At 43.0% G+C, this 25,084-nt stretch overlaps 1 protein-coding gene across 3 annotated transcripts in view; it reads right to left on the reverse strand.

The window, feature by feature from the left end:
• The window catches only part of TBCCD1 (TBCC domain containing 1), a 186,138-nt gene that overhangs the window by 108,262 nt on the left and 52,792 nt on the right, over positions 1 to 25,084 (reverse strand). For all 3 annotated transcript variants that reach the window (XR_013608679.1, XM_078680477.1, XM_078680478.1), the window contains exons 3-4: positions 19,718 to 19,873; positions 5,984 to 6,350 (exon numbers count right to left, since the gene is read on the reverse strand). Coding sequence is in view for 2 of the 3 variants with exons in the window: in XM_078680477.1 (XP_078536603.1) it covers positions 5,984 to 6,350; positions 19,718 to 19,873 (523 nt within the window). In the remaining variant the exon portion in view is untranslated. The remainder of the gene's footprint in view (positions 1 to 5,983; positions 6,351 to 19,717; positions 19,874 to 25,084) is intronic.

The following is a 25,084-nucleotide window of genomic DNA, read 5'->3' on the forward strand; positions in this document are numbered from 1 at the left end:
TATTACGGATGTCCCAGTCTTTGACCCAGTTAGAGGCACTTAGACACACCCCACAGACCAAGTGGGGATCAGAGTAATCCTTTTTCCTCCCGCAGGAGGGACACTTTTCAAAAAGAGAAGTTATGTCCGAGGAAAAAGTTGGTCACAAACCAGCAACAAAACCACTTCATCAATTGAATTAAAAATATCAAGTGAAAATGAAAAAGCTAAAATTTTCTATACATTTTAGGTCACAGAAGTGTGCAACCTCACATACTCTCTGAGGTCCTATTCAAAGGCGATGGATAACAGAACTAACTCTCTGAGGCAACGAGTAGTAGACTGCATCCTGGCTAGGTGAAGCTCCTGTAATCTTAAAGTAGTAACAGGACGCTTTTTCGCCTTTTTCAATAAAAAGCATATAAGTGTGAATTGTGCCCTGCTTTTTCATACATTGTCACCCTTTTCTTGCACAACAGATGCAGCAATGCAAGCTTGAAACTGCTCATTAGTAGTTCATCAGGCTGTTACAGGGTGCTGCTCACCAGAGGGATAGACGGATATTGATACCCTGAGTAACATTCTCTGAACAATGCTCCGTGGTCCAAGCGGGGGTGGGGGATTGGGATCTGTCCTAACGCAGTCTCCTCCAATGAGTAGCATGTGAGCTACTGGTAGCACTTCTCCTACTTGTAAGTAGTTGTACTACATACAGCTCAGCCTTTTAAATTGGAAGATTTTGTTTGGCTGAATTAATGAACTTATATGAAAAAAATTGACGAGGCTATATTTGAGAAATAAAATTGTATATTTTCAGAACTCATACGCTCAAGTTCGGAGAAAAAAGTTGAATTTCCAAAATATGTTTATAAATCTGATTTTGAATGATAAATCAAAGGGCACTGGTGAAACGTATTACTAATATTATCACCTTGGTGTCACAAGCATTGCAGCTACAGCAGCTCTTACGTAGTAACTATGTAGAGGCATTCCAAAGGGACAAAAGGCTTTTTACATTACTGCAGGCAACACCGCCGTATACGCTGATAGGGGACAGACATTGTGTCCTACGTCCTAGTGAAAGGAAACAAATAGTGTTTGAATCATAAAATGCAAAAATAAGCAGGGAACCATGGCCCTCCCAGGATTCTGGACCCCCATTGCCAATGCACCTGCTGCACCAATGGAAGCTATACCCCTGTGCACAGAGTTGGACGCTGCTGGTAATCTTGCATAGGGAGGCTGCAAATGTTATCGAGTTCAAGAAGTCTTTATTCGATTGATTCATCATAAAAGACATACATTACATAATGTATAGATAAAAAAGAAGGTACAATTTAATATATGACAGAATAAAAACCTTCTAAAACCCTATTAAATTACATTGTGCAGACTTCATGGGAACAGATATAAAAATTTCGGTTTCATTAAAAGAAAACACAGTGTCACAAATAATACAACTGCCCAAGAGTAACAAGAGCTTTAAATACAAATAACCACCTAAGAAGCTTTGATGAACCTGGTTCTAAGGATCCAGGCCCAACCTATGTATTTTGCTACACCTATTACAATTAATGGCGACACATTCGATTTTAATATTCTACTAGCAGTGACCGCTGAACGCGTTCCCAGGGTTCTACAAACCGGACTCAACCATCTGGCTCTAGGAGCGACATATAAGGGGCAGACAAACATAAAGTGGTTAATACTTTCACTTTGACCCGGGCACTTGGGGCAGCACCCAGACCCACCTAAGCCCCACTTTATAGTAAATTCTTTTAGGGGCAAGGATCCGCATCTAAATTGATGGAATAGTTTGCGGTCCAAGGGCTTTGTTATGATATCCCAATATTTTTCAAGGATGGGAGCGTCCTTGATGGCCACAAATTGACTAGAAAGAGTACTGGAGCCCAGTCTCGTGTGTCTGGTTTGAACCACCCATTCCCAGTAGCGTAGTTTATAAGCCTTTTTTGTGGGGAATGTTACAGTAGCAGGGTCTAACCACAAATTGCCATATCCCATAGAGTTCAGTGTAGTTCTTAAGTCCTTAAACCAGCCTATATTACAAGCACTCGGCCGGTCTCTGACATCCAAACAGGCTCTAGCATATAGGTGTAGTTCCGGCGTTGTCCATAGTCGACGCCAGAATGCAAGTGGGCGAAACCTGGCCTGGTCCTCCACAGGCTGGAACCCAAGATCATACAGGAGTGGGATCCTCGGTGTTGATTGTGGAAGACCCGTTACCACCCCGAGAAATTTATTTTGTGCTATTCTCAGTGGGTCCAGATTACTATAGCCCCATAACTCAGCCCCATATAAAACAGCGGGAAGAACCTTAGATCCATAGATTTTCAATAACGGGGAGATTGGCCGGGTGTGTGAACCTTTGTGCTCTTTAATCAAGGCTCCTCCTAACTGCGTATGCTTAAGGGCCATAATATCAACCTGGTGGGTCCAGTTTAGAGTCTCACTGAATGTTACTCCCAAATAAGTAAACAACTTAGTTTGTTCCAAGGGAGTACCCCCCATAGTAACCCTAGCTGAAATTGATTTGTTTCCTCTTAAAACCATAAACTTGGTCTTAGTCACATTCACCTCAAGCTCATGTTCGCTGCAAAACAGTTCAAACCTCGTCAGGGCATGTTGGAGACCCTGTCTAGTCTGTGAGATTAGAAGAGTGTCGTCAGCGAACATGAGCAAGGGGATTTTCATTCCATCAAGGGAGGGGGCGTCGGTCGGTTTGTTATCAAAATACTTAATAACCCTATTAATGTATAAAGAAAAAAGGGTAGGAGCTAATACGCATCCTTGCCTAACACCCTTGGCAACTGGAAACCTGTCCATGACCTCCCCTGGTTTGCCTCAGCGTACTTGGGCATAGGTGTTTGCATGTAGGCTCACAAGAAGACGGACAAGGGATGCTGGCATGCCCAGTTCAACTAAACATTTCCACAGCCCAGCCCTCGGGACAAGGTCAAAGGCAGACCTAAGATCCACGAAGGCTGCATAGAGGGTGCCTTTCCCTAAGAGCACCGTCTTCCAATAAAGAAGTATAAAACGGAAGGCCTGGTCTAAAGTACTCACATGAGACCTAAAACCGGCTTGGAGCGGAGTGAGGATATTAAATTCATCCATCCAGTCCTGAATCCTGCCGAGTACAAGACGGGCTGAGATTTTTTGCACCGCGTCTATAAGGCTGATCGGCCTGTAGTTGGAGGGAACAGACCGATCGCCTTTCTTGTATATTGGCAGGATTTCAGCCCCTGCCCAGGACTCGGGGACCCTTGCTCCTGTGGCTAAGGCATTAACGAGTTGAACTAGATAGGGAACCCATAAATCCTGGTCTTGTAAAAATAGGTCAACTGGAATGCAATCAGGACCTGGTGCCTTACCTCTTGTATAGATTGTAAAACAGTTTTGACTTCTCCAATAGTAAACTCTAATGGATCGCCGGGTACAAGACAAAGCGTATAGTCATAAACACTGTCACTGCACCTGAATTGTTCCTCAAAATATGAGACCCATTGGTGTTGACCCACCGAAGCTGGACTTGGTCTGTCTTCCCGCGAGGAACCCCACTTTAGTAGGTGCCAAAATCGTTGTAGGTTCCTGTAACTGCATGCTTCAGTCAGCAAAACCCATCGCTCCTCATCCCATTTTGCCTTTGCAGTATGTTTAGCAACATTAAACGCCTTCCTACAAGACCTAATTAAAGTATGGTTCTTAAGTTTTAACGCTTTAAACAAGTCTTCATGGGTTCGACGACACTCATCATCAAACCAAGTGATGGTTTTCATTTTCCCCCTGTTACCCCTTTTGGAGATAGTCTTTGTAAACAGTTTTTTTAGCTCTATAAAAAGATTTGAATGAATATCTGCAATGGCAGCATTTAAGCCCTCCCGGGAATCACATTTTGAGATATCAACAAGTGAGTTGGAAACCAGAGATCTAATCATTTTACGTGCATCAGCATCTACAGAAATTTTTGGCCAGCGAACCCTTCTCATATCATTGGCAAGTTTAACTTCGTCCTGAACTATGTTAGACAAGCTTATTACTGGCCCAGAAAAGCTGAAATCCCTTAATTCCGCCACCAATGGGTCATGATCACTTTCTGGACGGGATTTGACCTCCATATCCATTACGACAGCCCACAAGTTAACATCCATCAAAATATAGTCAATTCGGCTGCTAAATCTACCATTACAGAAAGTGTGACTGCCTGACCTGTCGGAACGCACTCTACCATTAAGAGCACGTAAGCCCTGGTCCAGACACAATCCTTTAATAAAAGTAGCAGCTTGTGACCACTTTTTTATCGGGGCTAGCTCGAGCTGGGGAATCCCGCAAACCAAATCTTCGGCCTCAGTAATTAAGCCATCATCCACGCTCAATGGTTCGAAACAAGTGTTAAAATCACCCATAACAACTTTATGGCATCCTAACGATACCCCACTTAGGAAGTCATCCAAAACTAAAAGTGTTGGCGAAACCCTAGCGCCCTGGGTGCCCCTAAAATAGATGTTAAACAAAAGGATATTCAATCCAGTAGTTGATTTAATTTTAACTAGTAATATGTCGGGACTATCAATAAACATTTCCTATGGCCCCTCGCGGCGGGATGCCTGGCTTTCACCTTGTGAATACCCTGCCGGGGTATCTCACAGGGGAATACCAGGACGGGTTCCCTAAGCAAGCGCCTTGAGACCCCTGGGTGATTCGTGCTCTATATAAATCGAAATACATTTACATTTACATAACTGTCACACCCTCATGATGTCGTACCCAAACGGTCAAGCCACCCATAGCACGTCCTCTAGTGCTTTTACTAGCAGGTTTACTAAAATTCAAGTAACCAGTGAGGAACAATGGTGTAAGGGCCCAAGTTTCTTGAAAGGACCATACGTCAACTTGCTTAATAAAGTTCACCCAATCCGGGATGCACATGCGGGAATCCAGACCCGCTATGTTCCAGCTTCCTATCTTGATTCCACTTGGATCTACTAAAGCACTATCTTTGACTTTAGGGCCTTCCAAAGCACTAGATTTAGCTTTGGGAGGAGAGTAAGATATGTTAAGTAACGAAGAGGGAACATATTCTAGAACATCATCACTCCTTATGTCAATGGAACAGGCAGGCCTTCCCAGATTGTCAGTCCCCCTTACCTCCTCCTCAACAATTAAATCTACTTGTGACGCCAGATCTGTTTCTAAAATCATATTCCCAATCCCACTCAAAAGATCAGAACAGACATTAGCACTCTGAGTAGGCTGGCCCAGTGGATCATCACAATGGCAAGGTGCATTGACTGGGACTACAGCGTTACCCGTACAAACTATATTTCCCTTAGTAGCATGAGGTGGGGTAGATGGTCAATCGTTGTAATCCAACCCCGAAAGTGGTTCATAAAAGTTGCTCAAGGGAATATTCCAGTACGGATTCGGTTGAAAGAAACTGCCAAAGTTATTTGGGAAGGGATTAAAACCATGATGCTGGCGAGGACGTTGGAGAGTAGGTGTAGAGGGGTATTCAAGAAAACAGGATTTGGGATTAACCAGATTTGGTACATGTGTATAACTTTTGAGGCTGGATGGGGCATAAGGTCTAAACCGAGCCTCCATGTGTGCAGGTGCTCCTGAGGGGCTGGGTATGTGGGTAGACCATCTCAGATGATGGGGTGCTTTATTAGGGCGGAGTTGTACATATGGATTAATCAGACTCTCTGGATAGAAATAGGTAAGATTCCGTGTAGATATACCTCCCACATTATTTCCCAGAGCACTAATGTTATCATTTGATGTGGTCACAAATATAATACTAATAATGTCAGTAGCTCGGGAAGAGTCTTATTGAGCATAAGTAGCTCTTATTACAAAATAGGCAGAAGATCTCTGTTCTAACATTTAGGACTAGAAGTGAAGATCCTACAATGCAGAACAACTGTTCTTTACAGCACCAATATTTTTATAAAATATAGATTTGACATGCAGGCTTTCATTTTACCTTGTAACGCCCATGCTAGCTTCTTTCCAGACTTGATGCAGGCAGATATTGCAAATGGATTTACAACTAGACAATCCCTTATCCAAGACTGCAGCTTTTGTAGGGAGAAAGATTTGGAGGTTTTTGAATATCCACTCTTGACTTGAAGTGGCTGACAAAGGACAAGCTCTTTAAGTTGATGAACAGTTCGGTTCTTGTCCAGAGTTCCCTCTATGAGGAAACCCAAGGCTTTGACAGCATCCATAGACAGTAGGCTACTGTGGGTCGAGTGTGAGGATGCAGTGAGCTGATCCGGGTCCAAAAGTAGTTCAAGAAGGTCGGACAAGTGCTGCTGTATGAAATTCATATGGTTGTAATCATCCCAGTTCTGGAAAATCAAACATGAAAAATAGATATCTGACAATTAGAGAACGATGTCACTAAAAAAAAAAAAAGCACTGACAGCTGATATTCAGTGGTGACATACATCTTACGTTTTAGTATAGTTTTGTGATTGTTACACTAATTTGTCAATGCCTTTTTCTCGTATGAAATCTTAAGAATTTGCATTATACTTTGTCAGTCAGTCAAAAAAATTTATTTCGCTATACAGCCATAAAAACACAGTTAATTATAACATGACAAAATATTGCAGAAAGTTAAAATACACAGCAATTGTAGACTAAAAGAATAGTACAAGGTATCATTGGGACCAAGAGCAATATTGTGTTACAAGTTTATAAAATGTTTCTTATCCTCAAAATAATTGTCACCTGTTGGACGACAAACATATGTATCAACTGTTACCAGGATTTCTATAGACAGTATTTCAGAGCAATAAAAGCAATTAAAATATGCACAATTAAAAAAAAAAAATTAAAGAAAGATATTAAGATCAGGTAACGAAACTAGCATTACAAAAGAATTTGCCAAATAGGAGAAATATGCTGATTTGAGTCAGTAACATATCTAATGAGAGAACAGAGTGGAGAAGTGTGGCTCACTGGTTAGAGGCGGCAGACCCGTAAGCAGAGAACGGCCCGGGACCAGGGTTCGATTCCCGACGCGGCAGGGTCGTGGACCAGGGTCAGCGGACTCGATAATTCTCGCCTCGGTGCCTACTCTAGTCAGAAACCACACTCGGCAACTCTGGGCATCAGCTTGCCTCATCTTCACAACGGCCCCCCAGACCACCGGGGATGCTTGGTCGCACCTTAGAGATACCCATCAGGGACCATCTCTCAGGGTGAGCCAGGACGGGTTCCCCAGCGGTCGAAGCGTGGAGATACTCCTCCAGGAGTCGATTCCTAGCGCTATATAAACCCACAATTAAATTAAATTAAATTAAAATTAATTAAATTAGTTACGTTGTAACCCAACCCCTTTTCCTTTAAGATGCCTCTACGTATACACCACATTGCAAATAAAAATGTAGAGGTAGCGGCTACAAATAATGGATGCGTCTCGTGTTTTAGTAGCCTAAAGACCTCAATGTAATTTCTAATCCCCAGGTTCCTGCAGAGCTGAAGGACCCACTTAGACCTAGACCTTCTATAGGCAGGACAGAAAAGTATGACATGAAGTTCTGTTTCTTCTGTTGAAGTACACCCGAGACAATCTTGTTTAGTAGCTCCCTTCCATTTATTTGTGAATGCACGCAACAGGAGTGTCCCGTGCCTAAATTGTAAAAACTGTTTCTTTGCCATAAAAGGTTGGATACTATACAGGGCCAACTCTAACTTATATTGCTGTTTGACGTCCAGGAACCTGGAGTTCAAGCTAGATGAGTCTATGCTCTGACAGATTTGGGCAAGTTCATATTCTTTAAAAGCGGTGGTTAGAGACTTTTTGGGGATAGAAGGGCAAGTTACTCCTGGTGTTAGCCACATATTTGCCCTCCCCATTGCGTGGCATATATTTCTAATATAAGACAGCCATGGTAAGTTTCCTGCTCCCAGAATGGACATGACATCCTTCAATTATTCCATGTAGGTTTCTAGCTCCAGCGTATTCCATAGGCGAAGTCAATATAAGAGTGGGCGAGAGGCAATTAGGTCGGCAATAGGGCCAATGCCCAAGTCCATCCTTAGTTGGATTAAGGGGGTGCTTTTTGGGAAATCCAACAGCTGCCTGATAAAGGTGTTCTCTGTCAATGATAAGGTGTTAGATGGACAGTAGCCCCAAAGTTCAGAACCATATATTGTGGCTCCCCTAGCGTGGGTCTTGTACATTTCTGCTTGAGGGCCTACCACTTTTTTGGGTACAATTTTTGTGTACTTTTAAAATTCCCCCTATGGACTGTGTTAATTTTAGGTTGGCTTTCTTTACTTGAGTCCCTCAATTTATCTTATCATTTAGTGTAAGGCCCAGATAATCTAAGATGGACACCCGCTCTAGGGTCTGCCTTCCATTCGGGGGTGTAGACAGTTACTAGTATTGGCATGGAAGACCATATATTTCGTTTTCTGGAGATTTATCTCCAAATCCCTTTTCTTACAAAATAAACTGAACTCTTCCAATACCCGCTGCAAACCTATGGGTGACTTAGATAGGAGCAGCGTATCGTGCGCAAACATTAAAGCTGCCATTTTGTGGTTCGCTAACCTTGGAGAATCTATGTACTTGACTGCAAGGAGAGTTTCAATTAGGCCATGTAGGAAGAGGGAGAACAGAGTCGGCGCTAACACGCAACCCTGTCTCACCCCCTTTTCAACGCGGAATGGAGCTGTCAAATCCCCATTCTTGCCATGTCTTGCGAGGACTGTAGTTGATCCATTGGAAAACTGTAATCTTAGAGTGTGGCAGTCTTTACCTAACCTTTGTGGATCTTAAATCCGCGTTTGACATGGTGCGGCGCGATCAGCTATGGGGCTTACTCCACGATATGGGAGTTCCAACATACCTTTGCCAGCAGCTGAAGCGCCTTCACGAAGGCACCTATGCAAGGATATTGTGGAGAGGAAAGAGGCCAAGCAATCTAGGGTCTGCAAGGTTTGCCCATACCTTACAGGAAGAGAGTAGATGTTAATAATAGCCAACTTTGGGAGGTTGTCAAGGGAGAGGAGGATACACAAGATATCGGGGGGAAAAGTGTCTATCATCTTAATGGTGCATTCCAGATGTATGCAACCCAAATACATAGACCCCCTGACGGTCTCCCCCTAGGCCCCTGGACAGCTGGTATGCAATAAGCTACATATCCTACTCTATACAATGCTATTGTTGCCCATGTTTCCTGGAAAAGACATAGCTCGTGGGTGTCTATGAAGTCTCCCCAATCCGGGAGCTCCATTTTAGCAGTTAAATCCGCTATGTTCCAGGATAAGATCTTAAAATTCTGCGCATTTTCTACGTTTCCAATCCGCGGCCCCCTCCTGTTGGAATACTTGGTGTGGAGTCACCACCCGTCCCTGTATAGTGCAATGAAAGACCCCAGATGTTCTAGTACAGGCACCTAAAGTGCTAATCACTGATGTAACCTCTCGATTTGTCTTCTTTGTTGATCAATAAACTCAGATCTTTTACAGCTTTGGGACACGTCTGGCTGGATACATATATGGATCAGCTGTTTAAGAGTAGGGTTTAGTCAGTCAACCAGGTCTAGGCAGCTAAATCTGTTGCTGACAGGAACATTGAATGGCGAGATAGTTTCTGGACCCCAGCCCATATTTAGTGCGATTCCAGTCTGAGCTCTCATTTCCCACTTTTTGTACACACTTACCATTCTCTCTAATAGGGGACTAGGGGGATAGAAATAGCCTAAGGGAAGTGTCTGAATACCACTACTCACCCTGGGCTGTCACCATTCAAGAATGTGCTGAATCACCCGACTGTCTCTAAAGTTAATCAAAACGCAATCTCCCAAAATGTCTTTCTTGTTCTGCCCCAACCAGCTAACCCTGCATGCGAATAGAATTTCGTTATGTATCAGGTGGGGTGTGAGGTCTATTTTTATTTAACCAATTTCAATTTCAATTTGTAATCTTTATTCGGTTCTTAAAAAGACACCATAAAAGCACATATACAAAACCAGTAGATGATTTTATTTTTTAGTTCGAGGTAGGACTCCACACGACCTATTTCCAACTCTGGTACTCCAGCTAATATAACATATGGGGTATAGGCTGGAGGCAAATCTATACAGGTTTGAAAGGTCTCAATGTCATGAAGGGAAGAGGGGACCTTACTTGACCCTGCATATCTATTCTAAATTAAACATATTGTAAATCAGCTTATTATAACATAAGCACGGATTAGTGTAATTGGTTTGGGATGTGTGATTAAATATAATTGGTATTATTTAAAATTATTTTGCTAATGGGTTTCGTTCAGTCTTTTGTCAATTTTGATTGAAGAGTTCTTATTAGTTGTGGCAATAGTTCTTACTCATATTTGTACGAGGATAGCACATCATAAAATAATTGGAAGTACCATAGAAATAAGAGAATATTGGGGGAGAAAATGTGGGCAACAATTGCCGAATGGATTTAAACTTTTTTATGTTGATTGAATCAAATTTATGTTATAAATTGTTAGGTATTTTAAGAGGACATCGATTTATTCTAGTAATCATGTATTGCTGTATTCCCTTGCAATAAAACAATAAAATTTAAAAAAAAAAGGAAGTACCATAGAAATACTTGTGTCTGTGTACTGATTTCGTGGTTTGGTATTCTATATTTGTACGAGCAGATAATAGATTCTCTGATAGGACTGTTGACAACGACACACTCATTAACATGAGCATAAATCAGCAGGAAGGCTGAGAGACACTCGCCAGTTTTCCTTTCCTCCAAAAGGTTTGCAGTTTCCTTTTGGGGCTAAGGAAATCCAAAAGGTATTACTACTCCAATAAGTGTGTGAAAGACAACAAAAGGCCCAGTTACTTCCAGTACATAGAAGAGAGGACCATTACCAGGAACAGGAACTTGGCCAAGACCACAGTATTGCTGCTGATGCTCAGCCCAGACCACTCACAGTTACCTATAAGAGTAAGGCTTTCATCATTTTCTTCATGGTTTACCAAGGCACCAGTTGGAAGATGGGAAAGCTCTCAAAGCCCGCAGGGGGCTATCCTTCAGAAGTGCAGGTTTCTTGAGGCACTGCTCCACTCCCTGTGACTTGCAGAGCTTTAAGTGTGGCTTCCCAGAGTTTCACTGTTGTACAAAATGCCCTATTCCCGACAACTGTGGGAGTTGCACAGCCCTCCACCTCTGTTGATGCCAACCGTGTGTGCTACTGTTCCCAAGAACCAGTGCCATGTGCATCCTTCTCGGGCTAAGGGCTTGTCTGTGCCAGCTGCATCAAATGCCAAACAGCACCTTGCACTATTTTGGAGTCAGCTCAGACTGTGAGTGACCAGGTATCCAAATGTCAGAGCAATGCTACAGCACCCCCTGCAACCACCGGAACCATAAGACTAAAGAACGAAACAGAACATTCTAACTTGCTCATGCAAGCCATACACTATGCCTTCATTGCATCCTTAAAAACCTGTTGTTCCTTGTGCAACTAATCTGCAATTGAGGTGGTTTCACATGAGATTTCAGATTGTGTGTCAGGCAAAACCATTCCTAAGCAGGGCTGCAATCCTGGTTAGTTTTCAAGAGTGCATACCAGAATGGACTTAATGAAGCAAAACATCTGAGGTGTTCTTTACGATTTATGATGATTATGATTAAAGATGGAAACCAGTAAATAAAAGGCCTCATTGACTGTCTCCAGCTGGTCTGACTGGAACCTGATCAGTTGGGGAAGCTACACCTCAGGATACAGGTAACAGACGGGAGTCTGGATGTTTGACGTTCTAGTGTTCTATGACCTAGACTCTAAAGAACAACTAGCTTTATAACAGAACGTTGAAAAGTGTGCGGACCACATGTCAGAATGCAAAGATTAATGCTGTTTAAGAGTAAAGTAAGCCAAACTGGGAAAACATGGCGACCGCCGGCTAGGGCGGGTCGCGTCTCTCTTACGGAGCTCCTGCAAGCCCAGCAAAACGGCGTGACATAGTCGGCAGTCCTTTAACAAAATTGGAAGATGCAGTGACCCTTGTTCGGATTCAGATTGTGGGTGTTATCGAGATCTATTCAGCTGTTACCTCCTTTCATTTTGCGGCGTCCTTTCCGTGAGAGGAGCCGCTCTGAACGAACGGGCGCTGTGGGAGAGGTATAGGCGGCTCCGCTCGCTTTAGCCGTGCCGCTGATCTGTTTGTCGGCTGTCTGTCAGCTGTCTGTCAGCTGTCTCTGGGGAGCTGTAGTACTGCCACGGAGGCCCGCGCAGACTTCTTGGTCTCAGCTTCGAGTGAGATTGCCTACCTTGTGGACGTGTGGAGGTGCGGATATGCGGCTTCAGGGTCCCGCCTTCCGCCTCTCTTTCCCGGTGGGCAGAGGCAGCCGTGGAGCTGCGAAGGAGCCGCAGAGCGGCAGCTCGCGGTATTTTTGGGGATCTTAGCGGCCTTCATTCCCCTCAAAAGTGCCCTGCCACAACCAAAGGATCACAATCAGGTGGTGCTCCCAACGTGGATAAAAAGAAAAATCAGAGGATTTGTCGTCTTAAATCTAAATCCAGGACTAAGGCAGCATCAGAAGAGGAAGGAGCAGGAAAAATACCTGTTCAAGCACTACAAGCACTACCCTCAAGTAAGGGGTCCGGGCAGGGGTCTGGGGGTGTTAAAGGTGTTAAAGGAGCTAAGAATTCAGTGTCTGGGGGTGATGAGATACGGACTTTAGCTAGAGATATTGTTGATAACACCCTTATTGATACCATCACTGTAGTGGGTCTTGACTCTGGTAACGCAAAGGAGGGAGCAAAAGATTTAGATTGTGGTCCTAGTGAGACTACCCAGGGCTCTTCTATTTTTGTTTTTTCCGGTGACTATACCGCCAACTCTGTCAATACAGTCACTGCGGCTACAACTCCTCGGTTGTCTGTTTTAAAAGGTTTAAAACCAGGCGCTAAACCAAAACCCAAAGACACTAAAAGTAGTGCGGTGAGGCTCACCCCCTCTCTTAGATCATACTTTAAGGTGTTGCCTCAGGTCCTAGAAATCTCGTGCAGACCTCAAGAGGAGATTAGAAAGATGAGTGGTATAGAAAATACCCAAGGGGCTGCCCCATTAGAAGTTTTGGACACAGACTCAGGGGTTCCTGTCCATAATATCTCGGAGGAGATCGGGCTTTCAGCTCCTCAGGCTAAGGTGGGTGAGACTCCAGAGATGCAGGAGAGGATTTCATTGGAAGATTTACTACATGAGATCAAAAGTGGGTTTGCTGAATCTAAGCGCAATCAGCAAGAGATAAAAGCGGCGTTCGATGCCCTTGATAAGAGAGTAGACCTTCTCTCGGAGAGGACAGATACCCTCGAAAGCACAGTAGGTGATTTAAAAGCCAAACTAGACTCTGCAAATGAGAAGATAAACTACTTAAGGCGCGATGGAAATGCAACAAAAGAGAGAGTGGAATCTTTTGAGAATTACTCACGGAGGAACAATATCAGAATTTTGAAAGTTCCAGAAGGAAAAGAAGGAAAAGAGGGAGGTGAAATGAAAAAATGTGTTGCTTCCTTGCTTAAAGAGTCCCTGAACCTGGAGGAATCTGTTGAAGACCTGGAAAAAGACATTCAACGAGCTCACAGAGATCCGTTCCGTTTAAAACAGGGGAGACCTAAACCAAGGAAGATCCTAGTCAACTTCTTAACCTATTCTGTTAAGGAGAAGATTTTAAATTTAGCACTTAAATCTACAGCTCTAAAAGCTCCGGATTTCTCTTATGTTGTTAGGGCTGACCTGTCGAAAACTACCCTTGATAGACAATGGGAGTTAGGCCAAAAAATGGAGAAGTTTAGGGCTCTGGGAGCTACTGTCCAGATGAGGTTTCCTGCCTTCCTGAGGGTTATGTACAACAATAAAATGCATAACATCCATTCCCCACTGGAGGCAGATGAACTTCTGACATCTATTAGCGACCATCAACAGGGAAACATCTAGGGAAAGCCTTCAGACAAAATAGTAGGGAGACATAGAGATACAGAGATAAAAGACATGCTGAAAAAAAAAAAAAGGGGGGGGGGGAAATAGAATGAATATACAAAAGAAGGGAGATTGGGGAAGTGGGATTTTCACAGAGGGTGTTTAATTATATATTTAAAAAAAAAAAAAGAAAGAAAGAAACGGAAAAAAAAAATAGGGATGGAAAAAAAAATATATATATATATATATATACAAACAAATAAAAAAGGGAAAAATTCTTAGAGCACTAACTCGGACTGGAAACTTTTGTGACAATTACCCACCTCTAGTTTTTTCTACTCTCTATAATTATGACGGTTTCCCCCTAAAAGTACTTATCTAGGTATGCCGGAACATATTTTATATATGTAACAGAGCTGGGCAAAGGGGAACTCCTTAGAGAGACAAATCTGGCACCAACGGCCAGTTTAACTAAGGGGGGTTTTTCCAGGGAGGGGAGGGGGGTGGGAAGGGGTAAAACTGTAAAATATCCTCATCGATCAGTCACCGTTCCATACTCACAAATCATACCAAATACATTTTAGTTTTGTTCATTTCGCATTGGGAGATGCAATTTTTTTACTTACCTAATGAGTTGGGGTAGGGGTATGGACATTAGCTGATGAGAATAAAATTTTTGTCCTGGAATGTCAATGGCCTGCGTGTTAAGAGTAGAAGGTATAGAATATTGCAATATTTGAGGGACTCTCCAGCGCAGGTCATCGTCATTCAGGAAACTCATCTTCTTCAACACGAAGCGAGGGAAATGTTGAGTAAAATCAGATGGGTAGACTGTTTTATTTGTACCAACCATAATGCGAATATTCGTGGTATATTAATTATTTTCAAAAAGCAAATAAGAGCTCAGATTCTTGCCCATGAGGAAGACTTTAGTGGTAGGTGGCTATACGCCAAAGTTAGTCTAGAGGGCAGACCATATAATTTGGTTGGCTATTACGGTCCTAATCAGGATGATCCCTCATATCTGAATAAAATTCAGAGCCACCTCCTAACAACTCAAGGTCCAATAATCTGGATGGGAGACTTTAATTTGGTACTTAACCCAAAATTGGATAAATCTCCCAACTCAAGGGCATTGACTTATAAGAAATCCAGGCAGGTATTGGGGGTTATGTCAACGCTCGGATTGGCGGACCCATGGAGGGAGAGAGCAGGCGAAGCACTTGGTGTATCATACCATAATCATAAATATAATCATAAGTCGAGAATTGACTACGCTCTTTTTAGTTACTCATTAAGAGACCCCCTAAAGGATTTAACATACCTGCCCTCACACTTATCAGATCACTCCGCTATATTTTTCTCTTTACAAGCGGCTCAGCAACCCTCTCAGACTCTATGGTCATTTGACCGCACGATTCTCTTAGAGGATGAAGAAACTGACCTCATCATCCAAGAAACAAAATTTTTCATGGATACCAATATAAACTCTACCCAGTTAAATATAGTATGGGAGGCCTATAAAGCCTATTTGAGAGGTTATATAACTAACAGGGCCTCTTATCGAGGGAGAATATATAGGGCAAAGAGCGCCAATATCGAAAAGGATATTGCATCTTTGGACCAACGTATTGGTTCCGGAAATGGAACTATCACGGAACAGGAGCAGCGTAAAGACCTAAAAGAGAAGCTAGATAATATTCTTCAAGAGAGGGTTGCACTGAGATGGGAAGCAAGTAAGCTTTCCAACTTTGAGTACGGTGAGTCCGCGGTTAAGGTCCTCGCATGGAAAATTAAATCTGATCAGGCCAAAAAACATATAAAGCATATCATTGTAGAGGGGGAGACACTTGAAAGATCTTCCATCAGAGATATTGGAGAAGCATTTTTGGAGTTTTTCCAGCAAATATATAAGGAGGAGACCTCGGAGGACCCGATATCAAAATCTAGATGGTTGGAGAAGATTACTCTTCCCACTCTTAGCTCTGAACAAAGAGATCGTCTTGAAAGGCCTATTTCAGAGGAAGAAGTGAGGGAAAGTATTAAAAAGGTGAAGAGGGGTAAGGCAGCAGGCCCTGATGGTCTCCCTGGCAAACTATTGCGCGTACTAGTACCCGAAATAGTTTCTGTGCTGACAAGACTTTTTAACGACATCTTAGTAAACGGTGTGACCCCTCCTAAATCATGGGGCGAGGCGATTATTGTTCTGATCCCAAAACCCGGGAAAGATCCAGCTAAGTGTGGCTCCTATAGGCCAATCTCGCTTCTAAATAGCGATTATAAGCTCTTTGCAGCTGTGTTGGCGAATCGGTTAGGACGTGAGGTTGGCTCAATAATTCACACAGACCAGAAGGGTTTCATAAAGGGTAGACAACTCTCGGACCTTACGTATGACTTAATAGGGGCAGTGGACATAGCTTCTACGTTTTCTCTTCCTATGGCCATTATGACCCTCGACGCTACTAAAGCGTTTGATCGAGTAAACTGGGCATATTTAGCCGAGACCATGAAGAAATTTGCATTCGGTCCAAATTTTCGGAGATCAATTGGACTCCTATATGCAAATCCCAATGCAAGCATTATGGTCAATGGTGTATGTACCCAGCCCTTTCCGATTACTAGGGGAACAAGACAGGGGTGTCCCCTGTCCCCTTTACTTTTTAACATATACATTGAGCCACTTGGACAATCCTTTAGGGACGATTCAAGAATTTCTTCATTTAAATTCGGCGGATGGGAAAGGAAAGTAGGGCTATACGCTGATGATATTGTAATTTACACCAGTGATCCAGCAAACGCTTTTCCCTTAGTGGTCGAAAAGGCCAAGGAATTCGGAAGTATTTCGGGCTACGACATCAATGCCGATAAGACTGAGCTTATGACGTGGAATATTGCCAATCCGGGTGTTGGGGTGACGCCCTCAATCCGTTCAATCCATTACCTTGGAGTAAAAATAACACAAGATATTGAAGTCTTAGCAAAAGCTAACCTAGATCTGGTCGCCAGAGAGTGTAGGGCCCTTTTGAGATCATGGGTGGGTCTTCGATTATCAATTTTCGGGAAAGTTAACATTGTAAAGATGTCTATCCTTCCGAAACTGACCTTTATTTTTAACACAATTCCCCTTGCATTTGACTCTAAGCAACTTCTTAAGTGCCAACAAGAAATAAATTCCTTTATTTGGGGCTATAAAGCCACGAGGTTGGCTTGGATAAAATTGAGGAGGAGGAGGGAAAAAGGTGGATTGGCCCTCCCAGACTTGCAGTAGTACTCTTGGGCATTCCAGCTTTCCCACTCAAGAATGCTCTTGAAGTCACCAGATCTCACTTCAAATGGGAAATTATTTAAAGCAATGCTGGTAGGGGCAAACCTCCCATTAGATGGGTTTTTATTTAAATTTGGAGATCGAAAGTTTTTCAAGAAGGTGAGGCTGAAGACTCTATTAACACAACTGAAGTCATGGGTACAAATTAAACGTAGAATGGGGTTGGCGTACTACTCTAACCACGCTCAGATTTGGGACTCTCCTGGGCTTCCATTGTGCCTGCAAGATTCTCTGGCAACCCCCCTAATTACAGCTGGGCTTTCTAGATGGGGTGAATTGCTATATGGAGGCATCTTGATAGGGTGGGAAGACCTTAGGGAGAAAGTAGGGCCGACACTATCAAGATTTAAATACACACAAATTAGTAGCTGGGCCAGAGAATTAATCAGGAAAGACCCTAATACCGGGAGAATTAGTCCTCTAGAACAACAATTAGTCGAAAAACAGATAGGAGGTAAGGAGGTGGCTCTTTGGTATTGGTCCATACTGGAAGAGATAGATGGGGACTTCAATCTCCCAACGGAACTATGGGGAAAGAGAAATTGTGGCACTAGATGAGGACTGGTGGATAGAATCCTTTTCCCTTTTGTATAAATTGGTTAAACCCGCTTGGCTTAGACGAAACCACCTGTTTACTTTACACCGGGCATATCTCTCCCCTTTACGTTTATCCAAATATCAAGAGGGGAAATGCTGTAATAAATGCCAACTGTTAGCAGCCTCCGATATACATATGTTTTGGGACTGCCCCCACATATCGACTTATTGGATGGAGATCAAAGCAACTCTGGATTCAATTATTAAGACCAACATTTCCTTAACTTTACCACTTGTCATTTTTGGTTTTGACCAGAATATCACTGGGGTAGCGCGGTCCTTTATATTCTATGCCATCCTGTTGGCAAGACGGCAGATATGCATGCATTGGGTGGATACTACCTCTCCCACTCACTCCGCATGGCTAACCTCACTTTATGAAACTTCCAAGGTAGATTTGAAAAGATCATGTAGAGTCCAGAACCTCACATTTTGGAAATTTTTGACAGAGTGGAAGTGAAGCTTTCTTTGCCTTCTTGGGGTTCCCCCCCCCCCCAAAGATCCGATGATTAAGCCCATCTACTCAATGGTTCAGTATAGTGGTCTGCCCCGATTTCGATATTTGCATACTGGCTTTACTGGCACGAAGTTGCCTTGAGATCGTCAATAAGATGCATGGTTGTTCCCACCAACTCATAAAAAGTTCTGCCAAGGTGTGTAGCGGCTCAATTTCCAGGGCATTGCTCCCAATGGCAGTGAGCTGGTCGGGTTGACTTCTTCGCATCTAAGGGACGTGTGTCGGGCAGATGAGGATTAAAAAAAAGAATTTAAAAAAAAAAAGAGTAAAGTAAGCCACAAATATGCCATGGTGTTGGACTCTGGGAATGGGAACCGTATAAAATGGTGCAAAACGAATAGGTGAATTAGGGCAGTAATAGGCTTGTTTTTACAATTTTGACATTTGTATGCACAAACATTTACCTGAAATAACCTAAAAGTGTTAAAAAGCTAAGCTCTAAATGTTTGAGCTACAGATTAACATTTGAAGTTGTATTGTTCTATTAAAATTGTATTATGGCCTGTTCTCTAGATACAACAATAGTACTGTTGGTAAAAAAAGAAGTATTCTTAAGATGGGGCAGATGCTCGAAACACACTGACTTTTTTTTGTACATGAGAAGACATTCTGTATAAAATACAAAAATGAACTCAGTGGAAATATTGAAGTGTTAAGTAAATCATCAAAGAATTAAAAATGGTGGAGAAAATGTGTTTATGTTCTTGATAATCATCAACTTCCTGTGGAAAATGGTGGTTAGTACACATCACCACCTATAAGGTGCACTGTAAGAAAATCAAAGTTGAACAGAGGAGCCAGATTGACTGTGCCTGGTATTTTGAGTTAACCAACTGTAAGGGTACAGTTAGGTTTACTATGATGATGTGAAAAAAAGTCTTATACTATGTATAAAGTCACAAAACTGTGTAGACATTCAACTTAATATACGCAATTCACGTGTTACTTGTCTGACAGTGAGAAAACCTACATCACCCAAAATCTTGACTGCTCACCCTGCTCTATTCCCTTCTCGTCAAATGATGGCAAGATTTGTTACACGGACTGGTTTGTGCCCCTGTGCTCACGTGGTCCAGGAGATTCCTTTCTCAATGCATCCTCTCTTATCTTGAACTTTTGGAAAGGTTACAAGTGTGTGAATGTCAAAAAGTCAGGATTTATATATTTTTCAGTTGTATGCAAAGAAATAGTACTGAACTGTCTACTTTGGGTACATAATAAAAGTTCAAGACATTACAATGTACAGTACTCTAAAAATAACGTACTCTTTAAAGAAATATCAACCAGGACAGTGACACTGCTATTCCTTTGCCACTCATCATATACTTAGAAGACATTTTTAAGTACCTTGTTGTGACTTCGGGATTTTCCACCAAAGTCGGGCGATGAAGCTCTAGTTCTGGGACTGGGCCACTCTTCGCCAATTAAAGAGGTGCGCAAAGAAACTTTATTTAATTGTTGAATATACAGAAACAGCATGAACTGCAACGTGTCTACAGAAAGCTGCCAAGAGAAGGGAAAAGTAGGTTACCATTTGATTCCAAACCTTACACTGCTTCATTGGAAATGTACATAGTTACATTAGCATCGGTGTCTGACAGGTGAGACAGGAGCAATTATAACCAGAATAGGTTTTACCATGTCTCCCTCTCTCCATACCCGTGGGACTCAGAAAATGCTAATCTGTCCTAGGTTCAGGAGGGAGAGTTGGCTAAGCATGCACACGTTATATAGGCTCACTTGGATCAGTCTTTTCCCTTCTCGGAGTCTGTGAGGCTTCATCCTAGAAGGATTCAAAGGAGAAGGGCTAGTGACCATGCAACATGTTCTACAATAGTCTGCATGTTCATTCAGCCATCTCTCTGAAACCCAGGAAGGATTGTTTTAGACAGAGTTTCAAGTGACACCAAGCAGGATCAAACACACACTACATATATACAGACCCGTGTTAACCCGAGCCTAGAAGGCACCCTCCTAGATCCATGGTGCTAAAGGAAACCGTAGATAAGAAGATTGTGTATGATAATACTCTTGTTCAACGGTTCTGCTCTCTTAAACCAGAGAAAGAGGCTCTAGTAAACACCTGCCCTTTCATAGATATACTGTGTATGCACCTGCCCTCTCTAATTCAATATCTCAAATATCAAATCGTTCCTTCTTACAACAAATGCACTGTATGCAGGCCCGCACACACGTTACATGGGTAAAGCAAAGATGTGTATGTATAGCTGCAATCTTGTTTTAACAGTGCAGAGAATGGTGAAAGCATGACAATGCGTGCGGTACAAACAGAAACAGAGTCTTACAGGCGAGATGAATTTAGGGACACACACATCCACTCCCGAGAGCTTCCTGTAAAACAGACTGGGCTTCATGCAGTGAGTGTGCAGAAATAGACTCGGGCTGGGTGAAAGGACAACACACTGGGCAACTTCCTTTGACATGCAGGGATTGCAGAGAAGTATTGCAGGCAGTGCACACATTACAGCTTTCTTTAAAGTGATTAGGCTCAGTCACCTAGCAGAAAAGATAGCCCTAATAGTATGCTGTCTTTACAGGTTTAGTCCTTTAACAGCAAACGCAGCCGACAGGTTACCCACCAGCCAGAGTCAGGCCTCTGACAACAGACCTGTAAGTTTATAATATCTGATCCGAGGGAGAAAGAAGTTCTCCGTTTTCAGCCACTGTCTGAAGACAGGGCTATTATTAAAAAGATCAATTATTTTAAAGATGCCAAAAATGTGTGTCACAACTGGGGCCAATAATGAAGGGATTCTGTCGGTCATCAGAAGGGGCAGTCTGGGAGTTATTAAAGTGAGCTGGGCATTAAAGAGTAGTAGTCTATAAGCTGGTGAGCCGATCTGAGGGTCAGCAGGTCAAAAGGGGATCCGAGGGCCGGCTTGGCCCAGCTTAATGGTGGACGGCTCGAAGGGAGGGCCAGCTGGAATCCGAGGGGCACGGCACTAAAGCTGTGAGTCTGTTATTTATTATTATCACTGACTGAAACCGGAGAGAATTTATGAACATAAATTATCCAAATTTAGCCACAGAAAGCAAGTATATCCGATTAAGTGGTAACTATGTTCAGAAAAAAAGCCAATCATTAAACATACAAACTGGAGTTACGCGTGTTGCTCCATTTCAGAATTTACAAATTGAGGTTTCCTTTGACTGCATAAAATGGGCTCCAAGCAAGAGATGGATATCAATCAGAGCCACAGATGGGTCACACAGGTGCTTTTATCGTGACAAGTTTACCTCCCTGCAAGTTGCTTAGCTGGAGACAGCTTTTTAACCTACGAAGTGTAGGCTGCAGCCTTAAAATGAGCCTCACTGCAGAGGACAAGACACAGCAAAGTTTTTTTGGACCTTGGCCGGTGACACAGACGCCACGTCTAATGCTGTGACAGGTCAGTTTCACAGGCTGCCGCAGCACTGTCATGTGCTTCTACATGCAGGGACTAGTGGGCTCAGTCATGACAGAACCAGACTATATGTAGCTGAGGAAGAACAGCTTTGACTGAAAAAGACATATTGGGCAGGCTGCCAGTGTTTACGCCCTTTAATGAACCCCTCCCTGGTCAGAGTCACATACGTGCTGACCCCATCACACGATTTTAAGACCGAGACCGAAAGGGGACAGTTTATGACTGAAACCATGCATCTGCAGCGGTGTTGTTCATGGGTTTGGAGCAGAGCAGGGAGATTTTGCAGAAGCTAAAGAGTGCAAATGCAGGCAGAGGAATTATTTTTGGTCTGGGATTTGAATCTGTGTTAGCAGTCTCATCATACCCATGTTTTTCCAACAAAACACACAATGTACATTGACAGTCCAATTTTCTGTGTTTATTTCTTCGGGATTTTATTGATGCTTTCTGTTTTCCAAGCCTTTGGAAATCAGTCTTTAACAGGGTTTAGTTAGTTGCCTAACCCCTCAAAATAGATCACTTTTGTTTCAGTGTTTACAGATGTTTCTGCAGTGATAGTTACAAAGCACATATTCCATTTAAAGGAGAAGTAATGTAGGATATATATAGTGTTTTCCCACTGTCAGTATGTTCAATGGACCTATGTTATGCTACTTTAAGCACAGAACGGCTGTGTATTGCATTCTCGCTCACATACACATCTCACTTCTTTCTCTCTCATTTGACTACCTTTCACCTTCACTCTGTCTGGTGGACAGGAATATCAATGGATTAAAAAAAAGTAAGAGTTCTGTATTCAAATGTTTTAATAAACAAATTGCGCTACATAGTTGAGGGCCGTTCAACAACTCCTCACTGAATATTATGAAATTGTAGAGGTGGATACCCTGCCAACATTATAGTACTTTGTGAAACTTCAAGAAGTTTGAATTACACTAGGTGAATATGTAGCCCTACGTTGTAAGTCACACGAAACCTGATGCTTTATGTATGTTCACCACTGCTTTTCTGCACTCTTTTCCCGACTAAAGTGAGGTGGTGCTGCTGTTCTGTGGCCATTCATAGCTGGCACATGTTTCAATGGCAAATGTCTCATTTAAAGTTAGTCCTGATTTTTTAACAGACATCAATCACACTGATTTCTGGGAATTGAAAATGAGCTCTTACTATTGTAACTATGTGCTCAAATACCCTAGCAGTAGAGTGCAGGTGGGTACAAGGCCAGGATTAGCTGAAGGTATCACACAACAATGGTACACCTGGCAGCTAGGAACTTTGTTAGTATGTGGCAAGTCTTGTGTTATGTTTTCACACTATTTCATGTGCATGGTGATTGCACTCTTGACAGGTATCTATTGCTACAACTTGCATTGAACATTTAAAGCATGAGGTGATTAACACCAATACTGACTTGCTAGAAAAGGGAGCTGATGTATCAATGGGCATTACCCATTCGGGGTCTGTAAGTAAATGTGACAGTACTTATTATGCATGTTTCTTATGAGCCAGCCACTTCACCAATCATCGAAAGAATTAAACACAGCTAAAAGATCAAATAAGACTTCAATATTCTAGGATGTTGTGTAGAAAATAATTAGTTCAGCCCTAAAACATTCTTATAAACTTTGCACCTTTATTCCAAAGACACAAAAATAGAGAAAACAAGAGAAAACAAAAGGAAGAAACAATATTTTATGTACATCTATAAACAACAAAACTCAAGCATAATATTCTTAGATCAGTCTTTCTTCCTGCTACCTTGTATAACAAAGTCAGGCTGTGTTAGCCCCTTCAGAAATAAATACAAAATGACCCTTCACTTTCACTTTTCTTTCTTTGAATGACATTTTAGTTTGTGGTTGAACAGGGGTTCATTTGTTAATATAGATAAGGGCTGATTTTCTTTGGGTGGGTGGTTTATCAGTAATGACAGGTTTAACCCGAAAACAGGATAGCCAAATATACATATTTAAAGGGGCTTTTAGTCAGCGGGCTCAATTCACATTTTGCTTCCACCCATCATAGCAAACAACATGGGGTAATGGGACAGCGCACTTTATCCATTGTCTCCCTTCACTTTAAGAGACTGCACAAAGGCAGTGATGTGCATATTGTCCACTTCCACTAAAAAATAGTTCCTTTCTCTTCAATGACAAAGAAACTACAAAATATGCATTTTTAATTTCTTTAAATTTGTTGATAACTTTAAGTGTATTTTGCCTACATTTCAGGTGCCCAGTTAAAGGATGCTTTATTTTTTGTCTTGTTTTTAATGTTGTAGTTATAAAGTGTCATTGCAGCTAGCTGTATTTAGAGTGCTTGATAAGGAGGTGAATAATTCTTCTCTGTTTCACAAATCATATTAAAATGGCTGGCACAATTAGAGGCTCGTTATTTAAAAATGCATCACTTGGGGGGCATGGCTATGGGCCGAAGCAAATGGCGGCTAGCTAGAGGAGCTCCGCATCCCCGCAGTCTATCCTGACATAATCCTGTGCCCTGACATAATCCTGTGCCCATAATGCCTGAAAAGTAAGTTATTCGATGCTTAAAAACACTGCGCTCCACGGCGGCAACACTTGAGACACAACTCCGCTGAGGTGGTGCAAACTGGGACGATCTTGAGGTGGACAGAGAGAGGTGAATATGGCGACGCCGTAACCTCCGGACGGTACCCGGGAGGCGTTGACATGGTCCATCACTGCTGAGACCGTCGCAGACTCTCCTGAACCAACACGGCAGCTGGCACACCAGCCGTGGATAAAGGTCTGTGCTCACAAGGCGGAGGCGGGGGTGTAACTGCGGCGCGGCCGAGGGCCCACTGGAGAAGGCTGCTAATTGAGGTGCCGGCTCAGGGCCTAGCGGGCCTGCAGTGAAGTGCGTCCTTTTGGACCGAGACGCTGGAGGGGAGGAGAAGGCAAAGAAACTAGGCCTGCTGACTCAGAGCTGCCGCTACTTGCATCTCGAAGGGCCCGGGCAACCACTCGCAACTCGGAGGGCCTGGTGTGAACAGTTGACCCAGAGGCCGTGACGCTGCTGAGGCGGCAGCCTGTGCTTGTGGCCCGATTCCTGGCGCATAAGGATTGGAACTGCCTACTGTCCTGCGCGGGGCCCGGGAGAAGAGACACAGGGTAGGTCGCAAGTGGGGGATGGGTGCTACTGCCCCGGCGGGGACCCCGGTGGTGGCACTCCAAGAACATACGCACCAGACACTCTCCTACTGGGGTGTACCACTGCAGCGACAGACGCTGTGAGCAGAGGCTGCAACGCAAGGTGGGGGTGTTTG

The sequence above is a fragment of the Lissotriton helveticus genome, chromosome 3_1 (genome assembly GCF_964261635.1).
Source record: "Lissotriton helveticus chromosome 3_1, aLisHel1.1, whole genome shotgun sequence".
In the NCBI taxonomy this organism is placed as follows: domain Eukaryota; kingdom Metazoa; phylum Chordata; class Amphibia; order Caudata; family Salamandridae; genus Lissotriton; species Lissotriton helveticus.